Below are 13,027 nucleotides of genomic sequence, written 5' to 3'. Positions count from 1 at the left end.
TGCTGAGTGTAATATAGAGTTGTTATGTGTAAAATTATTAAAATGAGGTGTCAATCTGAATTAAAATACCTTATTGCCATTTGAAATGACATTGCCTTGTGAGTGCACGTATGTGGGTGGAGAAGAGTTTATACTAAAATAGGGGAAGCAGGTTTGTGGAGGAAAGTGTTGTAGAGATCTCTGCTTTTCTATTTCTGCACTAAACTGGATTATGTTGCAGTCAAAGGACTTCTAGTATTGTCAGCTAGCAACTGTCATGTAGTAGCAGGATTTCCATAGTTTGCTCTTTAAGGAACTGCTGATAGTTTGTTAGAAGACACTCTATGAAGTATGTCCTTCAGTTTTGGGGATCCTATGCACTGATGTTCCAGTGAAGTCCTCTCTCCCACACCTTCCCAGAGAGGTTGAAGACCAAACTGTGAAGAGGTACTGAAAAGTTAAATGTAGAAGGGGGTTCCAAAATGTGTGTTTGGTATCGTGTAGGAATTTGAATAGGAAGTTGCAGAGATAGAAATATTTGCTCTGCATGAAGAGCTGTGATGGGAAGGTAATAGCGATCTGGAGTGTTGCCTGTGCCCGTAGGTAAGTCTCTTTTCCTCACTTCCTCAGATAAACCATAGCTTCCAAACGTTGTCTGTTCCTCTCTGTTACTGGTGCCAGTCTGACAAAGCTCTGATCAGTGTCATCAGGCCGGGGTTTCTGTTGGACTGGGAGTTCGCCTGAGGAAGAAGAGGTATCCAAGACAGCTGGGGAATGGAGGAAGGCAGTATTCCGAAGTGAATGTTGTTGGAGAGACTTATGAATTAAAAAAATTTTGGTCTAAGTAAAATGTGTTTGATATTATTTATTGTGCAGGACTTATTTTAATATATCAGTATATAATAATTGTTATACAAGTATTTTCTCATTATACAATTATAATAATATTTTAACGTCAAAACATTATAATATTTTAATAGATGGGGTAACTTAAACTTCATGTTTCTAGGCGAAGATTTTGTCCCCCCCCCCCCTTGTGTACTGTTGTTGCAATTAAGCGAGAAATCTAGGGGATGTTTTGTTTTTCAAGAGTCAGCTGAGTTATTTTTATTTTCTGCATTTTACGTAATGGAAGAACAGATAGATTTTTCAACATGTGCAAATGCAATTATAAAACAGCAGGTGCTTGCAAAAAGACTTAACAGTATGTGTGTTATTCATGAAATGTACGAGAGTTGGGGGGGGGTTGTTAGTTTTTTAATGCCTGTTATTCAGAATTGTGTTAGCTTATTTTCTCTGGCTCAGTGGGAGGAAACACTTCTTTTTCTTTTTTTCCTGGAACCAGGATTGCTACTTTTCACTTTAGGGTGAGGTTCCATTAGGTTTGTTTCATGGCTGGGGTTTGACCCAACCAAGGGGTTTGACCTTTTCAAAGAAAATACTTGGAAAAGCTGGTTGTAATTGATTTAGTGCTAAATATCTTGAGTGAAACCTCTAAATTAACCATGTCCAGAAAGATCTAGTAACCTGCTGATACTTACGTTCATTTCAATGGGTCTCTTTTCAGAAAGCAAGCTACAGAATGGGAATAAATAACACCACTTCTTTTTACCGGTTTTAGTATTTAATATGCTCTTAAAACTGCAGTTTGTATGGTGGCTTTTTTCTTTTTACTGTAAAGCTTCCATTTAGATGTGGAACTTAAACATTTCAGGTTTAAAGAAGACAACAAAGTAGCTGTCAAATGTTCTAAGAGTGGATAAATAAAACTTAGGTGGTTTCATAGCTTACTACTTTTATAAGAAAAAAGCTAAAATGCAACATGGTGAAAAATATCTGCAAAAATAACTTCTTCATTTGGATTTCCCAAAACATGTGCATTCATCTTGTGTGTAGCTTTTTGGAGCAAAGTGCATATTGTTAGGGATGGAGCTTGTATGCAAGTTTCTGTTATTGCTGTGTGAATTAGTAATCCCATCCCAAATATTTAGTTTATGCTTTAAGAGATGCAACTTGAAATCTTGAATTTGTTGCCTCTCCAGTTGATTTTCTGTGTAATGCAAAAATTATGAAAAGATGTCTGAAGTATTATAGCTGGTCAGCTACTTTAAAAAGCGTTTGCAATTCTTTCTCTCTCCTTCCCCAGTTTTTAACTTGATCATTAAGTATTTGACACTTGTGGTATGTTGGTAGTGAAATGCTTCACTGGAGTAAGGTGATGGTATTTTTTTCCCCCCTCTGTGACATCTAATGGTAGGCTCGCAGGTTGGCTCGCAGGTTGCCTTTGGTTACTGGGTAGGTGCAGGCAACCTTTTGTGACAGGTGCCTCTTGCTCCCTTCTCTAAGGCAGCACAATAAGTAGAGCAGCAAAGGACATACAGTGCAAATCAAGAAGGGTGTGGAAAATGTTACGCATTCAGTAGATGCTGTAATACTTCAATAATTTTTTTTGCAATACCATGCAACATAGCAGGAAATTAAGGGACAGGCAAGATGGGGTTAGGTCTGCCTGTGACAAAATTCTTTCCTTTTCCGAAAATGTGTATCTGCGTATTGCTGAGTGCTATTTCAGTTTACAGTGGAGGAGAGAAGGGAGGAAAAGAAAATTCTGAGTATTTCCAAGTTTGAGGACAGTCATAGAAGAAATACAGATCTCCACATCTAGATTGAGAGCCCCAAATGGGGAAAACTGAAGCAGAAGTTTAGAATAAATTAGCTGTTGGTTGCATCAGAAGCAAGGGCATTAGGTTGGGGTTTGTGAGTAAGAAAGAGGGGGAAAGCAGGAAGCATCTGTAACTTGATGAGAGAAAGACCCTGTGCAGCAGAGCAAAGTGAAAAAAGACTACCTGCTTATATTCAGTAATAGGGACAAGTGATTGAGAACTGGCAAGGAGAATCTTAAAGTGGAAGAAAAGCCCAAAATTGTTTAGATTTTTTTTTTTTTTAATCGGGGAAATCAAAAATAATTTCTTATAGGATCAAAAATATGGCTTTCAGAGTAATAAAGGCATGTCATCTGTCAATCCTACCTTTTATTTTAGTTCTTAACTGTCAACTGATGTGCTGATCTCTGTACATCTTTCAGAATATGCAGATACACTGTTAATCTTTTATGTGAATTGTTTAAAAGGTGTGAAATAGCACTTGTAAAATATTAGACACTGGCTACATTGACAGAGCAACTTCATTTGCATAATGTTTTCTTTCTTAAGTTAATTGAGTGGAAACTTGGAATTCATTTTTATACTATAAACAACTTGGTAAGTATCTTTTTCATGTAAGTACTGGGTGAAAATGCAGTTTGCTTTAACTGCCACAGATGGGATAAATAAGGTAAGTCTGGAATGTTTGCCAGCGCACAGGAAAGCACACAGAATTTTTTCAGTTTTAATAGTCTAATCAAAAGTATGTTAGGAAATACAGAGTCAGCACAAAGTATATAAAAACAACAGTGATGGTAAAATAAATTATATGCTGCTTTGCCTTACTATAGGTGGATGACATTCATTGTGTTAAATTTATTGTTAAAAAATAAGAGAGACTAATGCAACTATTTACTGCCCTGCAATAATGTTCTTAGATTTTTATTTATTTTTGACTGCTTTCAAAGCATCTTTCCTTATAAATTTCAGTTCCCTTTTATTTTGAGGGTGGCATCATTATAAAGTTGTCTTGGATTAGGATGCTTTGTTCTCCTTGACCCACAGTATTCCAATATTTTAAATCTCTCCTCATGGACATGTTGGTCCCTGGACTAATGTTTTACTTTGAGAATCCTGACATGGTATGTAACTAACCTTTTTAAAAATAAGACAAATTCTTTAGGCAGTTGCATTCTAGTTCTTTCATTTTGCAGACCACTTTGGGAAAGTGCACAAGTGAATGTCCATTGTGGAACCACTTTTTCTCTATACCAAATTTCTTCTAAGAATAGCTTCTTTGTTAATATTAAACTATATATCACTGGCTACCTGTACATAACTGAAGTTTTATAGTACTGGAATCCTTATTATTTTCTCATTCTTTATTCGCTTTGAAAATATTAATCTGATAAAGCCTTTCTTCTTCTCTTTTTAGGTTTTAACAACCATTCGCTCAGGACACAGGGCAAATATTTTTAGTGCAAAATTCTTGCCATGCACCAATGACAAACAAATTGTATCTTGTTCTGGAGATGGAGTAATTTTTTACACTAATGTTGAACAAGATGCGGAGACCAACAGGCAATGCCAGTATACGTGCCACTATGGAACTACCTATGAGGTACCTTGAAAAGTATAAGATAATTTTAAGATAGGTGTAGTACATGTTTTGTTGCATTGTTGCCAAGGATTTTAATCAGACAATGAAAGCTTTATTTCTGTGCTTCACAAGAATTAAAGATTTTTAGTTTTCTTTTAGTTTTAGTTTTCTTGCTTTTTTTTTTTTCCTTCTCTTAGAGATATGGCTTTAAAAGAGGCATATGTTGTCTAAATGGAGGATTTTTCCAAAGATGAGTGTCATTGAGACCACTTTCTTTGAAAATAAATAGCTGGATAAAACTTTCCCTAAATAATCCTCTGTAGAATAAAAGTGATTTAAAATGTGCTACAAACTTCTTTTTGAAGCAGGTTATGAGAGAGGGCTATATTTTTGCATTTTTTTCCCCCAAACTTAACATTTTGATAGTTTAATCCCTTTTTTCACAGTTTAAATCTTTTTAAGAAATGCCTGTATTTCAGCATGTGTGAATAATCTGAAAAATGTATTTACAGTTTTAGAAACCTGTATTTTAGTTGAGTCTTTGTGTAAGTTTAGAGCAAGTGTTTTCAATCCTCCTTTGGAAGTTTTGCTCATGCTAACTGGGAGGTGCAGAAGCAAGGTGTTACTGAAGAAGTTAGGATGAAAAAAAATTTTTTTTTTTTTATGCTAGCAAAATCTGCTGCTTGTAAAACTTACTATGCTTGAAATAGGATTGATACATTTTCTTCTTAGGTTGTAGATGTTCTGGCTTTTTTTTTTTTTTTTTTTTTAAACACCCACACATTACATGCACACTGAGGGGAAAAAATCCCATATCCATTGCTTTTGTAACTACTTAGCTCACGTTTCGTAGCAAGTTTTTAAATCGCTCTCTTTATATGTTAAGTGAACACAGATTTTTAGAATACTTTGTTAAAAATATGAACAAATTTGGGGGCTGGGGGGGGGAAGTTATGTGAGAAAAGAAGATGGCTGAAGCACTGCCAGAATTCATTTCTGATCATGCAGCAAAAGTGTCCTTAAGGTTGTAATTACACACGTTTAATTAGAAGACTTGTCAAAAACAGTTCCTGTCTGCAGGGTAACTCATTCAAGCAAACCTTGTGGTGTTCACTCTGTACCTGTTTTCATGTGGTTTTTTTTGCCTGAGATTAATTCAAGCAGTCTAGGTATTTGCTTTCAGTTTTTCAGTATGTCATTCTGCATTCCAGGCTCACACTACCTACTTTTATTTTTGAGATGTGTTTGGTTTGACTGAGAAAACTACTGTTTTCTTTGAAGAGCCTCAATCCTTATGGCCCCCAATCAGAAGTTTAAACTGCCTCAGTTTTCACTGAAGTTTACTAGATATAGAAAGCTCTATATCACTGTGGATTCTGCCACTTGATTGGATGTTTGCTGTATCTCGAATAATACCAGCCTTTTCATAAGAACATCTGGAGGCCAAGATGCTGTTTCTTAAAGATGAAGCTTGCTCAGTTGTGAACCGATGTCTGTCAGTTCGTTTCCTCTGGCTGCCTTGGGAAATGAGAGCCTCTTTGCTGCTTGGGCTACAGTCTTGAGGGGCAGCCAGTTAATGCTCAGCTGGTACCTCTGTTTGCTGGGCAACTAGCTGTGAGTATTACAATATATACAAAGTTTTTGAGCTTGGGAACAGGGAAATGGCTATGAGTACTGCACTGAGGAGACCTTCAGGCAGTGATAAGAGTTTTATTAGAGCAGTGGGTTTGAGTGAGTGAAGTTTGGAGTCATGGAGTAAGCTGCTCTGAGTACCACAAAAGAAAGAAAGAGTTTGAGGCAATCTGTTAAATTTTGGTCTGTCTGAGATTGTGTTGACCAACTGTTTGGTGGATTACATGAAGTGACTGACACCAGGTGGTGCTGCAAACCAATGATCAAACTGGAAAAATTCAATAAAAGTGGTTGCCAGTTGTGCTTATGCATCAGGATTAGTAACACTAGGTAGAACGTAGCACTTAGAGGCTTTAATATGAGGTGTCGGTCCTTTTTTTGCAAGTTGTTGTCATCAGTAACAATGATATGCACATTGCTAACTGCTAGACTAGATGTTAAATGTAAATTTGTGAGGTAGAACAAATTAAGCTTGTCACAAGAGACAATGAGTTTGAAGAATATTTTAGAAGAAAAATGAGCAGCCGAACAAACTAGGAAGACAAGATGAAAATTTTATTGTTGTCCTTATAGGATAGTTATAATTAAACAGTAACTGTATGGAATATAGTAATCTTCTTCAACATCATTAATTGAAGAGAATACGGCAATTTGACTGCTGTGTTACACAGTCAAGGTGGTAGTGATGGAGAAGATTTTATTCAACAAGTAATGTTAACAAGAGGGCAGTGTTTTGCTGTTGTTTTGAATCACAGTAGTACAATACTGTTGTGGTTGTTTATACTGTTTTTAAATACAGTTAATGGAAGATGTCTCCAAGTCCCATAAACTACATTCACTATTTTAACCACAGCATCTTTTTTGAAGTTAATTATATTAGTTTGTTTTGCCCTGAGGTGAAGAAGGGAGCAGATTTGTATGTGCTATTGTAGTTGACAATAAAGAACAAGGTGAAATGTTTTCAACTAGACATTTCTTGCTTGTCTCATGTTTTTGTTGAGCATGTCTGAATCTTAGTAGTTTGAGCTATCTTCAAAAAAGTTGTTGGTAAGATATGTTGGTAAAACATTCTGGAAGGGAAAGGTACTTTTTATAAAGATTATAACTTCTGTTACTATGTCTTAAACCTATTTTGTATTTTAACATTAAATGTACATATTGTGTGGCATGGCGAGCTTTTTTTTTTTTTTTTCTTGAGTCTTGGCATATGAAATTATAATGGAGTCAAGAGCAGTTCTTGAAAGCAAAGAACTGAGATGCTGCTTTAACTTCTGACATAGTGCAACTTTGTCAGTGAGAGGCTTCTGGAGTGGGAAAGCCTGTTTGAAGTTTGGTGATGTTACTGCCCAGCTCTATGTAACCACAACATCATATTAAATACAGAACTTTGGCTCATTGGATTTTCTGAATAAGAAAAGCTAATATAACTTGGCCTTGAGATACTAATTCTAAATTTGATGGTGAATTAGATTTATACTGCCCTGTAAACTTGGAGTTTGTGGCAATTTCAGACATTAACAAAACACACCACAACAGAGGACTATGGAAATGTGTGTAGATTGTTATGAACTGTGAGATAATYGGACAACTGGGGGAGAACAGAGACTAGAGATGGAGAGAGAAGTGCTTAGAATGTTTCTGGAGAATTTGTAGTTTATATGAAGCTATTTAAAAGTTTATTTTTACTCGGACAAATGGCTTTTTTGCTGCTTATTAGTTGCATTTTAGAAAGAGAGTGTACCTTAATGGATAACTCTTACCATCATCTTTTCAATACAATCAAATTATTGTATAGCTCAATTTTTAAAGTTAAATACAGTAGATAGAAAAGGATTTCTTTTTATACACTGTGTGCTTTTTTTAACTTTAATATATTAACAGTAATTGTTAGTTATTGGAGTGTCTATCTCTCCATTTCTCTATTTTAGTGTTTATAAAGTAGTTTGTATATTTTTAAACAGCACACATAAATTGGCATGCGCAAGTGCAGGTATATACTGCACATTTACATGCCTATTGTGAAATAGTGTGGACAAAAACAAACCATGACTCCTTAAAATAAGAGTTTACTATGTTATACCATGTTCAACGATGTTCTCGGGACAAAGTAAACGTTTTCAGTGAGATCCTCTCTGAGACATCCCTAGTATGAGCAAAGCTGAGATCAGGGAAATGATGCAATATAATGATCTCTTAAAAAATATAGGAAAAAAAATGGATTGAGGGGCAGACTAACATCCTTGAATGCATAACTGCTTCAGGGAGGCTATCTTGAATGCAAAGGAATGATCAATGAGAATAAAAGCCATTTAGTATTTTGATGTGATTCAGACTTCTGAGGGGTTTGATTGTGATTGTTATTGTCCTGCATTACTTCATGGAAAATAAACTGAGCTTCTGTTGAATTATCACAGCAAACTGACTACTTATCTGAAAACTGATAGTAGTAAATGCATGTTAGTTATTACAAGACAATGGAAGTATTTGTAAGATTTGACCTATAAATATTACTTATTTCATCTCATGTGTCATACTGCACAGTTTGTTTTAATTTCAGTAGTTCAAACTTTTTCTTGAAAATGAAGAAGCATCAGAAAATTTTCATTTTTCATTTATTTCAATGGAAAGCCTGATGGGAGTCATAGTTGCTTCACAGTCTTTACATCAAAATATTGATGCTTTTATTTCCAAATTAATGGTATTTCTAGAAGTATTAATACTCTCTAGCTCTCTTTTTTTTTTCTTTCTTTCTTTTTTTTGGCAGATTATGACAGTACCAAATGATCCCTATACTTTCCTCTCTTGTGGTGAAGATGGCACTGTAAGATGGTTTGATACTCGAATCAAAACAAGTTGCGCAAAGGAAGATTGTAAAGATGTAAGAGTGAAATCTTTTAATAAAGATGACCTAAATGTAGAGCTGTACATCATACAAACATAGGATTTGAATCCTGGTAAGGCTTTTAGAAGTAATAGATTTCAGGGTCGTTGGTGGAGATGACAACATATTTCCCAAGAAACAAAAAAAAAAAAGTTTGGGGATTTTTTTTTTTTTTTTAAATAAAAGTCTCTGGAGTTTTTATAGTTTATGAATTTTGGTTTCATGCTTCATATGTGGTAGAAAAGATTCCACCTTGAAATTGAACCTATTAGTTTGGTTTGTATTGATTACCATAGAGTGCAGAGTTGGAGGCAAAAAATGATCTTAAATTTGAAAACCAGCTGCAGCCTTGTGCTTTTGAGCATCCTTTGTCCCTCCATAATATGATAAGAAAATACTTGGTAATGAATTATACTAGGTCAAGTTAGTTACTTGTATTATTCCCTAGAAGGTAAAGTATTAGTTTTGTCCACAGTGTTTGGAATTCGGAAACAATTTTAGTTTTGAATTGGAGGAGAACCGACACCAACATATGAATTATGCATGCTGTGTTCTTGATTAAAATTAATCTGATTTATGCACATTTCCCAGTTCTAGGAGTTTCTTTGTCCCCTAATTGCAGTAAATTCAGCTATCCAATTACCTGCCCATAAACCAAATCTATTCTAATCCTTTAGATTAGTTTAGACTGTTCCTGTGTATTTGCTGCTGTACCTACTCAATAGCTATCTATGCTTGCATAAGAAAATCCAGTGTGCAAGCCAGTTTATAAATCTGTGCTTGTTATGTTTATCTATCCTCAAATATTTGTTAGGTTTTTTTGGTGGTTGGGTTTTTTTAAGTTGATGTCATGCCATGTTTCTCTCTGATAGTTTTCCTTCTATGCAGTGGCTCTTCTGTTTGATGTATTTAAAATCTATCTTCACAGGGCCAGACCTGATTGTCAGAATCTTCACCTCCTTGAATAATGAGGCTGTGTCCTGGAGTAAAAACAGGAGTTATACCTCAGACACTCAGAACTATTATTTAAATGCAGTATTTTTGTTTGTTCCAGGATATTTTAATAAACTGCCGGCGTGCTGCCACTTCTGTTGCTATCTGTCCACCAATCCCATATTATCTTGCTGTGGGTTGTTCTGATAGCTCAGTAAGAATATATGATCGGCGAATGCTTGGTACAAGAGCAACAGGTAGGAACCATACCTTACAGTAAACTTTTCTAACCAGTTGCAGTTCCTGTTTCTGATTCTTTTTTCAAAATAAATGGTGAATGACTGAAGTGTAATGTTTTTATCTGAGATCTTTGTTTGTTTAATAATGGGTTCTTTTCACTCTAATATTTGCTGATAGAAAAATCTTAAGGTAAGTAAAAACCTAATCTCTTCATTCATCTTAGAATATATTCAATGCAGAAAATGAAATTCTGTAATGTCTCCTCTTTTGTCTTGGAATATGTGATTGCAAGGTTCTAAAAAGCTAGGGATTGCAGCCTGTAATGGTCCACCCATATTTTAGTTAAGTTCTTGCCACCTTCTACTCTGCTACACTGGAATATGCTGCGTCTTACAGGAAGAAATCTTAGTGTTATATGAAGTATTTAATTTTGCAGTAGTTGTTGCTGTATCTAACATAATTTGTTGCTTTTAGGTAGCAACATCTTTAGTTAGAAACCAGGATGCTTCGGATGCTTGCCTAAGGTTCTAATTAAAAATAAATAAATAAAAAAAAATTAATATCCCTTCTCTTGTATTGTAACAAAACTGCAACAAGATGAATTTGGATATGCAGGCCTGTAGGGGAAGAGGAGAGAAAAGACAACATTTCAAAAATTTTATTTTTTTCTGGGTATATTTATTATAGCCTTGTTGCTCTCCCCCCCCGCCCCACCCCCCCCATGAGATATTCCATGACTCATCAGTAGTGAGCAAGCTGCTGATTTTCATTTAAGACTTTCAGTTTCAGTCCTTATGCAGTATGAGATGATAAACTCTGAACTTGTCTGTGGCCACATGTGTGTGTCTGTGCCACATGAGAAGTGGCTATGTGAGAAATGAAGGGTTTTGGAACAACCTGTTTTTCTGGGTGTTAGATCTTTTTAAGATAATTTTAATCTGCTCATAAATTTTTAATTCTAGAATTTAAGATTGCTTAGTGTGTGGAATGGAGGTGAGTTGTCGGGGAAGCATAAGTCCAATGTATTGGTGTAGCTTGGCAGTTTAAAAGGACAGCATTTTTTGGTCACAAAGGAGAAGAAAAACTGGTATTTTTTAGATTGTTTTGGGAAGAAAAGAGGGGAGATATGTCTGTAAATTTTCAAAGTTTTATACAATGTATTCCTTCCTAATTTGTGTGGTGATCTGTAATTATTGTTGTGTAAATGTTCTTAGGTTCCATTTGTACTGCATTTTACAGATAGTATACACACACCATCATGTGATCAGTATGTGACATATGAATGTGTTTGTGTATTCATCTAGTTAATAATGTGCATACAATGTAACAAAAATGAAATACTAGCTAGAGATGATCCATCGCTATTCAGAATCAATTYAACAGAATTCAGAAGCTACAGGATACTCTGCTTTTCTCTGGTCATTTTCCTTTGGTTGTTAAATAACAGTATATTGAAAGAGCGTAGCTGAAAATTTGTAATGGTAAATGTGTTATTCTTTCTCTCTCTGTCTCTCTCTCTTTCTCTCTGTCTGTCTTTTTTTTTTTCATGTAGGGAATTATGCTGGTCGGGGCACTGTTGGAATGGTGGCACGATTTGTTCCTCCTCATCTCAATAACAAATCCTGCAGAGTGACGTCTCTGTGTTATAGTGAAGATGGTCAAGAGATCCTTGTTAGCTACTCTTCAGATTACATATACTTGTTTGATCCCAAGGATGACACAGCACGAGAACTTAAAGTTCCTTCTGCTGAAGAGAGACGGGAAGAGGCAAGTGGTTAGGATGACCTGTTTTCATGTTTTGGTATTTTTCTGGTAGTCTTACCAGTTGTACTCCCTTTGAAATGACTCTTGAGCCATCATTGCATTCTCAAACATTTTTAAAAATGTTTATAGAATGTCTACAGTGTTTGGGGATTTTTTTGGTTTTTTTGTTTGATTTCTTTTAACTGGTTCAGATGACTGGCAAACAAATACAGTCTGCGTTTTATTTATACTGGAAGTCCAGTGCAGGCTAATAGTAAAAGAATGTGCTACTGTGACTATTCAGTGACACATGTAGAACAGGTTGACTTCAGTGTAATGACTACAGTGTAGCAGGAAGCATGCAATTAGCATTATTCTCTCCATCCTCTTCCCAATTTGATATATTCTACAACTAAGTCAAAGCTACAGAGACTCATACTTAGCCATCATCTTTCTATAACTAGGTTCAGTCACACAGGATGGGAGGTATGTCTGTACTTCAAATATGTGTCTTTTGGATACTGACACTCTGCATTTTTTGCAGGTAGAATCTTGGACTGTTTTGCTTTCTAAGAAAATCCTTGCTTGTTCTCAGGCTTGATTAGACTTTGGGGTACCAGTGTTGAAATGAGAATCACAGATCCCTTCTTACCTTTATTTCTGTGATAATTTAGACCCCTTTGTATTTATGAATCCCACTAATGGCATGAGTCAGGTGAAGTTTTGAATTCAACTTTGCTGTCTCTAACTCCTTGAGACTTTTGGTGGAACTTAATATCCTAGATCACCTGGGTGTTAAAATATAATACATATATTTCATGTCTGGCTCTCCAACTGATGTTTTAACTGCACTTGGAGAGAAGTACTGTATCATCTGGGGGAAGCTCAAGTAGGAGAACCGTTGCTGAAAGAAGAGTTATGTGATGAGGTCTTTGACACCGAGAACCTTGATGACTTGCATAATCCCTGCAGACTAAAGATTGCCTCAGTGTTCTACACCTGTAATACAATTGTATAACACAACAAAATTGTATAAAATTGAAGAAATTCTTTTTTGAGATTAGGAAAATTTAGCCAAGATACCTTAAAACACATTCAATAGCTTTTAAGGGAGAATGTCTTCTGAAATGTCAGTGAAATTCTGCAATGCAATTCTTTGAGGATATTTTTATAAAAACAATTTGAAAGCTTCCTTTATTTTTATAGTTGGGTCTGGACATGTGGAGAAAAGCAGAGAGAGGATCTTAGCTGTAAGTAAAGTGTAGCATTTGCCATATATATGAGACAGGAAAGAAAATCTTTCCCCACCCTTCAGTAGTAGGTTGAGGCCAAGGGAAAGTTGCTGTTCACAGCCTGAGATGTGGCAAGTAGATTGTG

The 13,027-nt window shown here is 35.6% G+C and overlaps 1 protein-coding gene across 7 annotated transcripts in view; it reads left to right on the top strand.

Moving 5' to 3' along the window:
• Window positions 1–13,027, top strand: part of DCAF6 (DDB1 and CUL4 associated factor 6) — a 97,367-nt gene that overhangs the window by 26,427 nt on the left and 57,913 nt on the right. For 6 of the 7 annotated variants that reach the window (XM_026083379.1, XM_026083380.1, XM_026083378.1 and 3 more), the window contains 4 exons: window positions 4,057–4,242; window positions 8,618–8,731; window positions 9,789–9,924; window positions 11,460–11,674. In XM_026083379.1, coding sequence (XP_025939164.1) covers window positions 8,621–8,731; window positions 9,789–9,924; window positions 11,460–11,674 — 462 coding nt within the window. In that variant the 5' untranslated portion in view covers window positions 4,057–4,242; window positions 8,618–8,620. Of the gene's footprint in view, window positions 1–4,056; window positions 4,243–5,441; window positions 5,836–8,617; window positions 8,732–9,788; window positions 9,925–11,459; window positions 11,675–13,027 lie in introns of those variants that run through there. The other variant, XM_026083376.1, reaches the window with a different exon arrangement.

This window comes from Apteryx rowi, unplaced genomic scaffold (genome assembly GCF_003343035.1).
Source record: "Apteryx rowi isolate R43461 unplaced genomic scaffold, aptRow1 scaffold_60, whole genome shotgun sequence".
NCBI classification, from domain to species: domain Eukaryota; kingdom Metazoa; phylum Chordata; class Aves; order Apterygiformes; family Apterygidae; genus Apteryx; species Apteryx rowi.
The sequence above is the reverse complement of the archived record's forward strand: the minus strand, read 5'-3'. Positions and strand labels throughout refer to the sequence as shown.